At 47.7% G+C, this 16058-nt stretch overlaps 2 protein-coding genes across 2 annotated transcripts in view; both read right to left on the bottom strand.

Annotated features, from left to right (window-relative positions):
- The window catches only part of EPM2AIP1 (EPM2A interacting protein 1), an 835019-nt gene that overhangs the window by 740560 nt on the left and 78401 nt on the right, over positions 1-16058 (bottom strand). The gene's annotated exons all lie outside the window — the stretch shown is intronic.
- Positions 1-16058, bottom strand: part of TRANK1 (tetratricopeptide repeat and ankyrin repeat containing 1) — a 117509-nt gene that overhangs the window by 96363 nt on the left and 5088 nt on the right. The window contains exon 2 of the mRNA XM_066350754.1: positions 11138-11221. Coding sequence (XP_066206851.1) covers positions 11138-11221 — 84 coding nt within the window. The remainder of the gene's footprint in view (positions 1-11137; positions 11222-16058) is intronic.

Raw genomic sequence — 16058 nt, 5'->3', positions numbered from 1 at the left:
CGGCCAGGGCCCATCCTGAGGCCTTCAAAGTGGCCACTCCTACGTAACTGAACCCCAGTTGTGTTTCTGTTACTTCTCCTTCCCCCCAGAGCCGCGAGCCTTAGGGGAAGCAGACCCTGCCCCTAGTTCCGAAAGGAGGGTCTAATGAGCCAGTCCTATCTCCTCACCAGGGATTGGCTCAGTACTGGGCGCGGGGCTCAGTTTTGGCCCTTGAAACTTACAGAGATGTTTGTTAGAGGCTCTGGGAATATTTTTTCTCACTCTTCTGAATAAGCTTCCAGAAGCAAATCTCTCTTTGTCATTTGGGGCACTGTTGAGTATAGAAGTCAGGCTGTGAATCAAGACACCCAACATGCAGAGGTGCAGCCCTAAACTTCAGCCTGAGGATGAACCAACCCCGAATGGAGGAGAACAGAGACCAGGGAATCCCAGGAGAACAGAGACCAGGGAACCCCAGGAGAACAGAGAACAGGGAATCACAGGAAAACACGTGGGAGCCACTGGTTTGAGAGGAATCGGAGGCCTGCCGCATTCGTGTGGCTAAGCACATTTTCATCTAAAATATCAGCAAATAAATTCCGTTGGAAGCTGCAGTTCCTCAGTCAGTCTAGCCGCATTTCAAGTGCTCAGTAGTCACGTGGCTTCCGTACTTGACAGGACAGATACAGAATATCAGCAACACCGAGAAAGTTCGATTGGAATGTACAGTGCTAGACAGAATGGTAGCCTGGGTGCAACATCTGAAATCCTATGTTTCTACAAAGTGAGAAAGGTCGCCTGGAACTCCTTGTGTGTGAGAGTGGCAGATAGGAGGGGCTGTGGCCCCCAATTTTGGTGTGCTGAGTCGCCATCCGGGGACTGGGTGTCTCTACATTTCTGGCCCTCCCCTGTTCCCAGACTGAGCATGGTGCCGTCTTTCCACCCCACACATCTAATTCATAGAGATGAAGAAACCTATTGTCGCCTGACCAGGTGGTGGCGCAGTGGATAGAGCGTCGGACTGGGATGCGGAAGGACCCAGGTTCGAGACCCCGAGGCCGCCAGCTTGAGCGCGGGCTCATCTGGCTTGAGCAAAGAGCTCACCAGCTTGGACCCAAGGTCGCTGGCTCCAGCAGGGGGTTACTCGGTCTGCTGAAGGCCCACGGTCAAGGCACATGTGAGAAAGCAATCAATGAACAACTAAGAAGTCGCAACGCGCAACGAGAAACTGATGATTGATGCTTCTCATCTCTCTCTGTCCCTGTCTATCTCTGCCTCTGTAAAAAAAAAAAAAAAAAAAAAAAAAAAAAAAGAAACCTATTGTCAGGACTGAGTGCTCGTGGAATTACTTCTGCGCCATGTTTTGGAGAGAATGTGGGGGTCACGGGTTGTGCTGTGTAAACCCAGCCATATCTCCAAGCAGCTGGTTTCGTGCCTGCAGTAGTACAACTAGAAACTAGTGCATTGGTCCATAGCTTCCCCCCACACACACACACACAGACCCTATCCTATTTATTCCCTTAAGTTTCTAGACTACTTATTCCCTTAACAAACACATCAGAGACCCACAAGACCAAGGTGCAGCCTAAGAAAACTGCTACTGACCTTGGAAAGCTAGCGTGACGATAATTTCCTGACATGATTTCACAAAGCAGTTTGGGTTTTATAATTTGAGAGGAGGATAAAATAGTTTTATTCTACTATTCCAGTTTTATCCTTGCTGAGTCACTGTTTAGGATCTTCAATGCACCCAACTTTAAAGTCCTCAGTTTCCCCCAGATATTCACATTAAGACTTAACTCACCTCAGCCTGACCAGGCGGTGGCACAGTGGATAGAGTGTCGGACTGGGATGCGGAAGAACCCAGGTTTGAGACCACGAGGTCACCAGCTTGAGCGCCAGCTCATCTGGTTTGAGCAAAGCTCAGCAGCTTGGACCCAAGGTCGCTGGCTCGAGCAAGGGGTTACTCAGTCTGCTGAAGGCCCGCGGTCAAGGCACATATGAGAAAGCAATCAATGAACAACTAAGGTGTCGCAACGAAAAACTAATAATTGATGCTTCTCATCTCTTTCCGTTCCTGTCTGTCTGTCCCTATCTATCCCTCTCTCTGACTCTCTCTCTGTCTCTGTAAAAAAAAAAAGGACTTAACCCACTTCAGACTGACTCACTCTTGTTCCTCAACTAACTAGAATTTCAAACAGGTTTTTTGTTACATTCTAGATCATAAAGGGAACATTTCACTATGTGGAGAAAAGGAGAAATGGGACTCCTGGGAAGGTTAATTACATTCACACTGCTTTACAATTTAATGTTTATAGGCTTAAATTAACACAGATATAAAATAACCTGTATGTTCGACCTGAGGGAACAGACACATTTTCAAGGAAAAAATCAGGATAATAAAAAAATGTTTCAGTTAAAAAAAAAAAAAAAATATATATATATATATATATGCAAAAATAATTTCTCACAGGAGCTTTTTATAAAAGCTCTTGATAGAATATCCACTAACACTCATAAAATTGTAAGGCTTAGAAGGCTTTAAAAAGCTTTACCCAAAAATAATCTTGACTTTGCAAAACACCCATTGTTTCTGTTTAAGCAAATTCATTATTATAAAATGTCAAATTCTCTCTATATTAATGAATTAATATCTATTCTCAACAAAGGCTCAATTAAAATAACAGGATGTTTAGAGAAATCAATGAAAGAATTCTCAACCTCATCAAAAAGAATAAACAAGCAAGAACAGCCAAGATTTTTGTGTGTGTGTATTTTTCTGAAGTGAGAAGCAGGGAGGTAGAGAGACAGACTCCCGCATGCGCCCAGCTGAGATCCACCTGGCATGCTCACCAGGGGGCAATGCTCTGCCCATATGAACTGTTGCTCCGTTGCAATCGGAGCCATTCTAGCACCTGAGGCGGAGGCCATGGAGCCATCCTCAGCGCCCGGGCCATCTTTGCTCCAATGGAGTCTTGGCTGCAGGAGGGGAAGAGAGAGATAGAGAGGAAGGAGAGGGGGAAAGGTGGAGAAGCAGATGATCGCTTCTCCTGTGTGCCCTGGCTGGGAATCGAACCCAGGACTTCCACACACCAGGCTGACGCTCTACTGCTGAGCCAACCAGCCAGGGCCCCCAAGAGATTTTTAATAAAAAAAAGTATTAAGAAACAATCTTCTCTACCATATTAAAATGCATTTTTAAAAGATTTTATTTATTGATTTAGAGAGAGGAGAGAGAGAGAGAGAGAAGGGGGAGAAGCAGGAAGCATCAGCTCATATGTGCCTTGACCAGGCAAGCCAGGGGTTTTGAACTGGCGACCTCAGCGTTCCAGGTCAACGCTCCATCCACTGCACCACCACAGGCCAGGCTTAAAGTGCATTTTTCAAACTTAGCTAATTTTTAAGTGTGATAACTAACATGAGAATAAGAAGATCAATGAAACAAACAGAACATACAGAGATAATATATTCTATGAAAGAATTTCATTCATGATAAAGGTGGCTTTTTAAGTCGACAGGGAAAGGATGAATCAGTTGGTACAACTGGCTTGATGTCTGGAATAGAGGGTAAATTTCTCCTTCACACCATGTGGCAGAGCAATAATGGACATCTCCCCCTGGAAAAATCCATGTCCCAACCCCAGAATCTGTGAAAACATGACAGCACACGGCGAAAGGGACTTTGTAGATGGAATTAAAGATTACAGACCTTAAGATGAGGACATTATCCTGGATGGTCTGGGGAGCCCCATCTAGTCGCGTGAACCCTTAAAGTAGGACACATTCTCCAGCTGGAGAGAGATGCCAGGGGTCAAGAGGGCACAAGAGAAGCAGCAGAAGACACGAAGTGTGAGGAAGACTGGCATGCCTTGAGGATGGAGAGGGGGCGATGTGATGAGGAAGGTTAAGCGGCCGTGGAAACAGAGGCTCCTGGGCTGACAGTCAGTGAGGAAACAGGACCCTCAGCCCCAAAGCTGCAGGGAACTGGACCCGGCCAACAGCACGAAGGAGCCCGGAAGAGGATTCTTTGCCAGCCAGCCAACACGTTGATATCAGCCTGGTGACAGCTGCCAGGCTCACCCAGGCTTCTGACCTACAGACTGTGGCGTAGTTATGTAATCTGTGTCATTACAAGCTGCTAAGTTAGTGATCGTTTGTTATGGCAACAACGATAGAAAACTGGTACACATCGTATATCAAAATCCATTCTGAATGAATGAAAAAATGTTAGTGTAAAAAACTTAAAAACCACAGCCTACATTGTTTCGTTGTCGATCTACTATGTTGTACACCTGAAACTAATGTAAAATAATATAGAATGTCGACTGTAATTGAAAAATACAATTTCTTAAAACCCACGGTAATAAAAAAGAATAAGCTGATGATGCACACGGCAGCAAAAAAAGAATATCAAAAGCATTAGGTTGAGCAACAGACACACAAAAAAGCATGTACTTGTGATTCCACTTAGATCAATTTCTAGAACTGGCAAATTTAAGAAATCGAAGGGAAACGATTTCTTTATTATGGGGGGTGGAAACGTTCTATATTTTTACTGGGGTGGTGGCCACATAGGTATACACATTTGTTAAAGCTTAGTAAACAGTACACCTAAAATCTGTGCCTTTCATCACAAGCAAATACCTTATTTTTGTTAAAAGAAAGCATTGAGAAAAACCATAAAAGCACTAAGAGAAAATATAAGTATACATTTTAGATCACCTGCAACAGCTCTAGGGGAAAATTCAGTAATATCTAATAAGTGACCTGTATACATGGCCTTTGACCCAGCAATTCCACTTCTGGGGATCGATATTCCAGACTGATTGCACACACAGGAAATGGCAGACATACAAGACTATTCACTGTCAGACTGTTATAATAATAAAAGCCTGGGACCAACCTTAATGCCCATCAACAGGAGACTGGTTTAGTAAATTAAAATGCAGCTCCCACACAGAGTATAACACAAGTGTGAAAGAAAGAGAGAAAGAAAGAGGGAATGCAGATGTTTTCTATGTACTGATTTGCAAAAGACTTCAAAATATATTTTTAAAAAGCAAACGCAGGCCCTGGCCAGTTGGCTCAGCGGTAGAGCGTCGGCCTGGCGTGCAGGAGTCCCAGGTTCGATTCCCGGCCAGGGCACACAGGAGAAGCGCCCATCTGCTTCTCCACCCCTCCCCCTCTCCTTCCTCTCTGTCTCTCTCTTCCCCTCCCGCGACCCGGGTGCTGGGGATGGCTCTGTGGCCTCTGCCTCAGGCACTAGAATGGCTCTGGATGCAACAGAGCGATGCCCCAGAGGGGCAGAGCATCGCCCCCTGGTGGGCATGCCGGGTGGATCCCGGTCGGGCGCACGCAGGAGTCTGTATGACTGCCTCCCCGTTTCCAGCTTCGGAAAAATGAAAAAAATAATAAAATAAAATAAAGCAAATGCAGCCTGACCTGTGGTGGTGCAGTGGATAAAGCGTTGACCTGGAAATGCTGAGGTCGCTGGTTCGAAACCCTGGGCTTGCCTGGTCAAGGCACATATAGGAGTTGATGCTTCCAGCTCCTCCCCCCTTCTCTCTGTCTCTCTCTCCCTCTCTGTGTCTCTCTCTCCCTCTCTTTCTCCTCTCTAAAAATGAATAAATTTAAAAATAAATAAATAAATAAAAAGCAAATGCAGAGGCCCTGGCTGATTGGCTCAGTGGTAGAGTGTCAGCCTGGCGTGCAGGAGTCCTGGGTTCGATTCCCAGCCAGGGCACACAGGAGAAGCACCCATCTGCTTCTCCACCCCTCCCCTTCTCCTTCCTCTTTGTCTCTCTCTTCCCCTCCTGCAGCCGAGGCTCCATTGGAGCAAGGCTAGCCCGGGCGCTAAGGGATGGTTCCATGGCCTCTGCCTCAGGCGCTAGAATGGCTCTGGTTGCAACAGTGCAACATCCCAGATGGGCAGAGCAATGCCCCCTGGTGGGCATGCCGGGTGGATCCCGGTCGGGCGCATGCGGGAGTCTGTCTGACTGCCTCCCCGTTTCCATCTTCAGAAAAATACAAAAAAAGAAAAAGCAAATGCAGAACAGTGTGTGTACACTATGCTCCCTTTTGTGAAAAATTTAAAAACAGAGGGAAGGGCTGAATAAGAACATATATTTGCATTTGCTGGTATATGCATAAAGAAATTGTGGGAGGATCCACCAGAAATAAAATTATTTACTCTTATTAGGGAGTGTGGTGGAGGAATGAGAAGGGAGACCTACTCCTTACTTTTCGCTGTAAACTTTTTTTTTTAAGTTTTTCTTCCCCCCCCCCCAAAGGTAGAAGCAGGGAGGTAGTCAGACAGATTCCCCCATGTGCCCAACCAAGATCCACCTGGCATGCCCACCAGGGGGCAATGCTCTACCCATCTGGGGCATTGCTGCATTGTGACCGGAGCCATTTTAGTGTCTGAGGTGGAGTCCATGGCGGAGTGCATGAGGATGGCCTCAGCGCCCAGGCCAACTTTGCTCCAATGGAGCCCTGGCTGCAGGAGGGGAAGAGAGAGACAGAGAGGAAGGAGAGGGGGAGGGGTGGAGAAGCAGATGGGCGCTTCTCCTGTGTGCCCTGGCCAGGAATCGAACCTGGGACTTTCACATGCCAGGCCAATGCTCTACTGCTAAGCCAAGTGGCCAGGGCTATCACTGTCAAATTCTATATGTTTTGATTCCTCTTTTTTTTTTTTTTTTTTTTTTTTTGTGAGATAGAGAGGGAGAGGGACAGACAGGGACAAGACAGACAGGAAGAAAGAGTAATAAGAAGCATCAATTCTTCGTTGTGTCACCTTAGTTGTTCATTGATTGTTTTCTCATATGTGCCTTGATCGGGGTTTCCAGCCGAGTCAGTGACCCCTTGCTCAAGCCAGCAACCTTGGGGTCATGTTTATGATCCCATGCTCAGGCTGGTGACACTGTACTCAAGCTGGTGAGCCCACGCTCAAACTGGTGACTTCAGGGTTTTGAACCTGGATCCTCAGCATCCCAGGCCAATGCTCTATCCATTGCACTGCTGCCTGGTCAGGCAATGTTTTGATTATTGAATTACATAAATTCAAAAGATTTAATGCATCAAAAATTGTATGTAGGCCCTAGCCGGTTGGCTCAGTGGTAGAGCGTCGGCCTGGCGTGCAGGAGTCCTGGGTTCGATTCCCGGCCAGGGCACACAGGAGAAGTGCCCATCTGCTTCTCCACCCCCCTCCTTCCTCTCTGTCTCTCTCTTCCCCTCCCGCAGCCAAGGCTCCATTGGAGCAAAAAATGGCCTCGGCGCTGGGGATGGCTCCTTGGCTTCTGCCCCAGGCGCTAGAGTGGCTCTGGTCGCGACAGAGCGATGCCCGGATAGGCAGAGCATCGCCCCCTGGTGGGCGTGCCGGGTGGATCCCGGTCAGGCGCATGCAGGAGTCTGTCTGACTGCCTCCCTGTTTCCAGCTTCAGAAAAATAAAATAAATAAAATTAAAAAAAATAAAAAATAAATTGTATGTAATCTTCACATCTGAGAAAGCCATTCTAACGATAATGAAAACAGAAACCATACAGTGATAGTCAGGAAGTCATAAAAAATTTAGAACTTCTGTACATCAAAAAGCTCCACAAATAGTTTAATAACACCCTACATCAGCAAGATTATAGGTGGAGAGTCATTAACATGTACTGCTGATAGCAGAATTAGGTGGAGAAGTATCTGTCTATAGAAACATTAAGTGCACACACTGTTCACACAGCTCTTTAGCCTCAGGGGATTTATTCTACAAACATATTTCACTTAAGTACATGAGGGTATTCACTGCCTCGTTCTCTGTAAAAGCAAAAACAGTACAAATCCAAAAGCCCAACAACTGGATTTTTTTTTTTAATTCAGTGTGAGGAGGGGAGACAGAGACAGACTCCCACATGCGCCCCAACCAGGATCCACTAGGGGGCGATGCTCTGCCCATCTGGGGCATTGCTCCATTGCTCAGCAACCGAGCTCTTCTTAGCTCCTGAGGCGGAAGCCATAGAGCCATTCTCAGCACCCAGGGCCAACTCACTCCTATCGAGCCATGGCTTCAGGAGGAGAAGAGCGAGAGGAGAGACAGAGAGAGAGAAGCGAGACGAGGAGGGGTGGAGAAGTAGATGGGTGCTTCTCCTGTGTGCCCTGACCGGGTATCAAACCCAAGACATCCACATGCCGGGCCAACACTCTACTGCTGAGCCAACCGGCCAGGGCCCAACAATTAAATTTTATATTTTAATAAATGGGACAGCTTAGTACAGAACACCATATAGTTCTTAAAACTATAAGGCAGATCTAGATAAAGAGATGTTAAAATACACAATTAAAGTGAATAAAGTTAAGTTGGAGAACAATTTATAGAGCAACTTGGAGAGCTTAAGAATATATTTGTGTGTGTGTGTGTGTGTGTGTGTACACTTGAGATATGAGGAGGATTTTTTAAAGGACACTTAAGAAATGAACAAGAGTGGTCAACTTTGGGAAGTAGACATGGGAATGGGGAGAACACTCATGAAATGTGACAGAATGCATTTCTGTTGTCTTAAGTCACCCAGTTTGTGGTACTTTCTGTGTTTGCAGCTCTAGGAAGCTAATACAACACCTTTCTGAATATGTTCACAGAATCATATAAATAGAAAGGGTCTAATAAAGTGAGATGCTTGGACTAAAATTACTAGAGCAAAGAACCCTAGCTCAGAGATTCGAGGGTCTGACCAAGGTCACACAGCACTGAGTGAGCCCTGGAGATGAAACCCTAGCTTACCCCCCCCCCCCACCCCACCCCTCCAGCACCCTGGTCCATACCACCTGAGGGTAGGCAGGAATCCCAGGACCAGAACCCAGGTCTTGCCCCGGCTCATGAGGGTTCAGGGTAATGGTGTGAGCTATGGCGGCCGCTGCATGCAATTTGAGTGTAAACCCTGCAACATTTACAGAACCTTTGCTTTGTTGGCTCAGCAAAGAGAAGAGTATTTGCTAAAAAAATTAGCCCGTGTATTTGCCTGTTTTCACAGGGTTTTCCTGAAATCACCAGTCAGTTTGGCAGCTATAGCTAAGAGAATCAGTGACACTCGAGGCCTCGGAGGGTGGGCGGGAGGCGTCAGTGCTGACACAGGTGAAAATGGCCCCAATCTCTCTCTGTGATTGTCCCTTTGGGAAGAAGGGCCCCGCACCTGCTCACTGGCCCTAATAAACCTTTTTCAGCAGGACTGTCACCAGGCAGGCTCCCTCTGGGAGGGCTGTTCAGCTCACCGCAGAGGCAGTGGTGGGATTCAAGTAAATTAACAACCAGTTCTCTGCCCTAGTCACCGCTGCAAGTATAAAAAACAAGTATACCGAAAGGTAGTTTATGATTTCCTGCATTTAATACTTAAATAAGAACGATAAGAGAGGTACACAAAACTAGATTGTTGTAAGAGTTTTAAAATACTAATGAAAAAATATTAACTAATACCTGACAAAAGACAATAAAACTGTTAGTTAAGACATTTCTGTAGTGCTTCTTGACTGGCGTCCTCACTTGCAATTTTTTTCACCTATGGGCAGAATGAGCATTACTACAGGCGCTTAGAATACGCTGTTGCACAGATCAACGTTAAAAAAAAGAGTAAGGAATGTCAATTTGTGATTTCCACACTGGGCGGCTGCCCAGGCACCCACCTTCGAGAACCCGGATGACAAGTGCCGTTTTAACAACCGGTTCACCAAACTCAACCAAGAATTAAGGATCGGTTCTGCCGACCCCGTGCAAACCGGCTGAGTCCCACAGCTGTGCAGAGCCCTTCTCAGAGCACAGCGGGGCACAGAGGCCGCCGGGCACCTGAGCACCAGACCCGCAGGCTGAGCCCCTGCAAAAGGATGTGTTTTGTGTGTGTGTGTGTGGTTTGTTTGTTTTTTTTGTATTTTTCTGAAGCTGGAAACGGGGAGAGACAGTCAGACAGACTCCCGCATGCGCCCGACCGGGATCCACCCGGCACGCCCACCAGGGGCGATGCTCTGCCCACCAGGGGCGATGCTCTGCCCATCCAGGGGGTCCCTTTGCCGCGACCAGAGCCGGGGCAGAGGCCAAGGAGCCATCCCCAGCTCCAATGGAGCCTTGGCTGCGGGAGGGGAAGAGAGAGACAGAGAGGAAGGAGGGGGGGGAGGGGGGGAGAAGCAAATGGGCGCTTCTCCTGTGTGCCCTGGCCGGGAATCGAACCCGGGTCCCCCCCGCACACCAGGCCGACGCTCTACCGCTGAGCCAACCGGCCAGGTCCGCGACAGGATGTTCCACTGGGACTTCAGGAGCAATTCCTCTGGGGGTAGCTGAGGCAGGAGGCGCCAGACAGATGCGGCCTTGCCCCCTACCCTGCAAAGAAAAGCCCCTTTGGGGTGACAGAATACGATACCCAGAGACAGGAGAGACAGGGAGCAAGAGGGAGGCCATGACCTCCGAGGCCCAGGTGCTCACCTGCCCCTTCCCTAATTACCAAAGACATCACCAGCCTTCCAGAACTTTCCTCCGTTGCCTAAGGAGTTTGTTTCTTCTCTCACTCGCTAGAAAGGGAAGGAGAGTGGCTTGCCTCTGTCACTGCTCTCTACGACTTCACCTTCAACCAGGTCCGCCTCACGGGGTCCTGCCCCCGCCCCTGTGCTAGGTCTCCAAAGCTCCATGCGGACACCTCTGTTTTTCTGCTTTTTCCCCAGTAGACTCTGCTCTTCGGGCTGACACTGCATCTTCCTAAGTCTTACTATTTCTGCAACCCGAGGGCTCAGCGTGGCTGCGTGAATATGCGGTCTTCTGGCACTTTATTTACTTCTCAGAGACAGATGATTAAGCTGGAGGAATGGGAAAGGGAGAAATGTTTGGGGGGGAGGGGTTCATTTCAATGGTGGTTTTGGATTTCTGACCGTCTCCTGGAAAGCCAAGAAATGTTGAGCTGTCAGCTGTTCCCTTAGAGGACACAAATTTAATAAAACCCAACCACACAAAGCACAAACCAGAAACCACCAGATACATCCAACCAAAATAAAACTGCCCAAGCTGCTGACCGCTTGGGGAAAATGCAGGAGAAAGATGTTTACATATTTATAAGCACCTGTTGAGAATTCAATGGTCAGCAAATAGTTCCACATACCCCCGGTGGAATTATATAGCCCCAGAGATTCAGAAAAACTTACAGCAGCCCTTGCTGGAGAGCTTGGTTGGTTGGAGCATCGTCCCTAATTGCAGAGGATGCTGGTTCGGTTCCCCTTCCTCTCTCACTAAAATCAATAAATAAAAAAGAAATAAAAAAAAAAGAAAAGAAAGGCTCACAGCAAAAAAATAATCCTGTTAATTCATTTGGAACTAGCAAACAATAACATTTGCACACACAGAAAATAAATCAAAAGGAACCTGAATAGGGTTGCCAGCTCTTTCTTTTGCTAAGTAACATTTTGTTAAGTGTACTATCTTTGCCTGACCAGGCAGTGGCGCAGTGGATAGAGCACGGCCCTGGGACACTCAGGACTCAAGTTCCAAACCCAAGGTCGTCGGCTTGAATGCTGGCTCATCAGACTTGAGCGTGGGTTCACAGCGTGAGCAAGGAGTCGATGATGGCTTGAGCATGAGATCAGACATGATTTCATAGTCACTTGCTTGAGCCCAAAGGTCGCTGGCTTGAACCCAAGTTCCCTGGCTTGAGCAAAGGGTCAAGCTGGAGCCACCTGGGTCAAGGCACGTATGAGAAGCAATCAATGAACAACAAAAGTGGCGCAACTACAAGTTGATGTTTCTCATCTCTCTCCCTTCCTGTTTGTCTCTCTTTCTGTCTCCATCTCTCTCTTAACAAATAATAAATAAGTAAATAGATAGATAGATAGAGTACTATCTTTTCTCCCCCATAATTTCAAAAAAGAAGGAATATTTTAACTATAAAAAAAGAAGGAAAATGTAAACTTGGGCTAAAGCAAACCATTCTCAAGGAAGGACGAGCTAAGAAGCTGAGAGCATGTTTTAGTCTTGGACAGTGTGCAGATGGTTTGGACCCTGAAAGGCAGGTGTTCCAAGTCCCTAAAACCATGCCAGGTCCCTGGAAGATGCTCAAGAAATATCACTAAAGGGCAAAGATGGATCAACTTCAACTCCTGGGTCAGCAGCAGATCATTTGGCCCCCAGAGAGAAGGCCATGAGGAGGTCTCCCTTCCAGTTGTTAGTCAGTAAAGAGCACAATTTCTCCTCGGTATGCGCCCCAAAGTGCCAATTTTCCACATTGCTACTTGAATGAGAGCAGTCCAAGATAGCTACGTAATAACAAGTACAATTTATTGAGCACTTACTCTGTTCCACACACTAAGCCCTTCTTGGGCATTTTCTCATGGACTGTCCCTGACAGTGCCAGTGAGAGATGTATAATTATCCCAATTTCCCAGGTCAGAAAACAGGTTTAATCAAGGTGAAGGGATTTCTCCAAGCAAGGCACAAAATCCATGTCAAAATCGGTGTTCATGAGCCCCAGAAGAGATGAGGTGAACAAGAGGTGAGGGCAATTGGTGGAAATCAGAAGATGGCCTTTAAAATTCCAATCAAATCCCTGCCAAAGCAAACCCGAAGCACCCAGAAAGTTAGCATTCCACACTTTGCCTCAAGACAAATGAGGAAGTTAGGCATCACCCAACACAAACCTTTTTTTTTTCCTTTTTATTCAGTGAGAAGAGGGGAAGCAAAGAGACAGACTCCCATATGTGCCCTGACTGGGATCCACTGCACAAGCCCATGAGGGGGCAGTGCTCTGCCCATCCGGGGCATTGCTCTGTTGCTCAGCAATCAAGCTCTTCTTAGCACCTGACGTGGAAGCCATGGAGCCATCCTCAGTGCCCGGGGCCAACTCACTTCTATTGAGCCATGGCTGCAGGAGGAGAAGAGAGAGAGACAGAGAGACAGAGAGAAGGAAGCAAGAGGGGAAGGGGTAGAGAAGCAGACAGGTGCTTCTCTTGTGTGCCTGACTGAGAATCAAACCCAGAACATCCTCACACCAGGCTGATGATTTACCACTGAGCCAACCGGCCAGGGCTGCTTATAAATCTTAACTCAGTACCTGTGCTAAATCCAGGCTGCCCAACACGTGCCATGTGCCTTTCCTATTCCCCACTCTCCCCAAAGCACATGGGAGCTATAGGTGACTAAAGTTCGTACAGTTTGGAGCAGTCCCAAAGAGGCTCCTGTGGCAGCCCTGGAACAAAGGTGCTTTCTCATTTACAGGAGGACGTGAGTTGAATAATAGCAGCCCAGTCATCCTCTCCTCCAGATCCCTCCCCAAACCCCTCTGTAATACTTTAAATGCTGGTTAACGGCCTCCATGCTACCTTCCACCCTCATGACCAGAGTAATCTACTTCTCCCTCAATCTGAATGAAGGGCAAGACAAACCCAGCAAAGATGCTAAAACACCACCCACTGTGGCATGGGGAGGGTCCAGAGGTGCCCAGGAAATTCCCATAGACAAAACAGTATTCCAACCTGACCAGGAGGTGGCGCAGTGGATAGAGCGTCGGACTGGGATGCGGAAGGACCCAGGTTCGAGACCCCGAGGTCGCCAGCTTGAGCACGGGCTCATCTGGTTTGAGCAAAAGCTCAGCAGCTTAGATCCAAGGTCGCTGGCTCAAGCAAGGGGTTACTCCATCTGCTGAAGGCCCATGGTCAAGGCACACATGAGAAAGCAATCAATGAACAACTAAGGTGTCATAACGCGCAACGAGAAACCAATGATTGATGCTTCTCATCTCTCTGTTCCTGTCTATCTGTCCCTGTCTATCCCTCTGTCTGACTCTCTCTCTGTCTCTGTAAAAAAAAAAAAAAAAAAAGAGAAAACAAAAATAAAACAGTATTCCGCACACAAGGACCGCTGAAGGGCAGCCCCTCGGCAGTGCTGGGAGAACCGAGTTCGAGCCCCAGCTCCAACACTAGCTAACAGTCTGCTGAAACGTGGGCCTTGAAAACTGAAAGATCTATTTATCCACACTCCCAGCCTTCTAAATAAAATTCAGAGCTATTCACACACACACACACACACACACACACACACACACACACACACCACTTCCCATGGCTCTGAACTCCATTTAGAATAAAGCTCAAATAGCTCAGATTCCCATTCTAAGCCCTACACACGCACACGCCACAACTTACCCTTCCTGCATTCGCCAACACTATGCGTCCACAGTGTTGTAGCCACGGGACCCCAAATGCACTGGCTCCCTCCCTCTTCCATCCCTTTGAACAGCCATGTAACAGGCTGGGGCTAGTGGCAGAAGGACAGAAGAATATGAATGTGTCCCCCTGGTAGGAGAGCAAATCCAGAAGCCCAGAATCAAGTGCCACTTGACCTCTTCCAGGCCTGGTGCGGGTACCCAGCTCACTTAACTCAGTTTCCTTCCTGGAGAATGGGGACAGTATCACCTACAGGGCTGGACTCCTATGTTCTCAGTCAGTCCACAAACACTGGGTGCCAGGCGCTCTGCTGGATGCTTGGAACACAAGAATGAGCAAGCAAGACTGGCCCAAAATACGGTTGCCCTCATGAAGTGTACATTCTGGCGCAGTGAGATCTGTAAACTGAGAATCGCTCATAAGATAGCTATGAGAATTAAGTAAGACAATATATGAAACATGCTTAATATAGAACCTGGCACAGGACCAGCCATTATTATTATTATTATTATTTTGATGTTTAAAGTATAAGCCCTTCTGCTCACTGTTATTCTTAAAAAGAAACTGCTTCTTTTACCTGGAATGCCTGTCTCTCCCTCCCGGCACCCCTCAATCTGCCTGCTAGAAGTTCTCTTCACCTGTCTAGGCGCAGTTCAAACTGCCCTCTCACATCTCCCGCTATGAAGGATTCAGGGGCTGGGAACTCTCTTAGGGTGCTTGTCTGAATCTCCACGAATCCCTTCGCATGGTGCTGTCTGGCATTACCTGTTCTATCACTATTAACAAACAGCGCCTATGTCTGATATGTTTCCATCCTCCAGAGAACAGGGCCCTGAGTTTTGCGAAGGGTGATGCTGCCTTAAAAAACAAAAAAGTGGCCCTGGCCGGTTGGCTCAGCGGTAGAGCGTCGGCCTGGCGTGCAGGGGACCCGGGTTCGATTCCCGGCCAGGGCACATAGGAGAGGCGCCCATTTGCTTCTCCACCCCCCCCCTTCCTTCCTCTCTGTCTCTCTCTTCCCCTCCCGCAGCCGAGGCTCCATTAGAGCAAAGATGGCCCGGGCGCTGGGGATGGCTCCTTGGCCTCTGCCCCAGGCACTAGAGTGGCTCTGGTCAGGGCAGCGCATCGCCCCCTGGTGGGCAGAGCGTCGCCCCTGGTGGGCGTGCCGGGTGGATCCCGGTCGGGCGCATGCGGGAGTCTGTCTGACTGTCTCTCCCCGTTTCCGGCTTCAGAAAAAAAAAAAAAAAAAAAAAGAAGTGCCTGACCAGGCGGTGGCGCAGTGGATAGAGCGTTGAACTGGGATGCAGAGGACCCAGGTTCAAGACCCCGATGTTGCCAGTTTGAGTGTGGGCTCATCTGGTTTGAGCAGAAGCTCACCAGCTTGGACCCAAGGTTGCTGGCTCGAGCCAGGGGTTACTCGGTCTGCTGAAGGCCCGTGGTCAAGGCACATATGAGAGGGCGATTAATGAACTAAGGTGTCGCAATGCGCAATGAAAAACTAATGATTGATGCTTCTCATCTCTCCGTTCCTGTCTGTCCCTGTCTATCCCTCTCTCTGACTCGCTCTCTGTCTCTGTAAAAATAAAATAAAATAAAATAAAATAAAATAAAATAAAGCAAAAAGAGGTGAGAAGAGGTAAGACTTAGAGGGGAGAAGAAAAGGCACATTAGAGTCCTTGGCCGGGTAGCTCAGTTGAGTAGAGCGTTATCCCAATGCACCCAGTTTGCGGGGTTTGGTCCCCAGTCAGGGCACATACACGAATCAACCAATGAATGCATAAATAAATGGAACAACAAATTGATGTCTCTTCCTCTCCCCTTATCTTTCCTCTCTCTCTAAAATCAATCATTAAAATAAATTTTTAAAGGCACATTAGACAGAAGGTCTGAGGAACAGATTAAGGAGAACCTTAGT

The sequence above is a fragment of the Saccopteryx leptura genome, chromosome 10 (genome assembly GCF_036850995.1).
Source record: "Saccopteryx leptura isolate mSacLep1 chromosome 10, mSacLep1_pri_phased_curated, whole genome shotgun sequence".
Lineage (NCBI taxonomy): Eukaryota > Metazoa > Chordata > Mammalia > Chiroptera > Emballonuridae > Saccopteryx > Saccopteryx leptura.
Note: the sequence above shows the minus strand (reverse complement) of the source record. Positions and strands in the feature narration are given on the sequence as shown.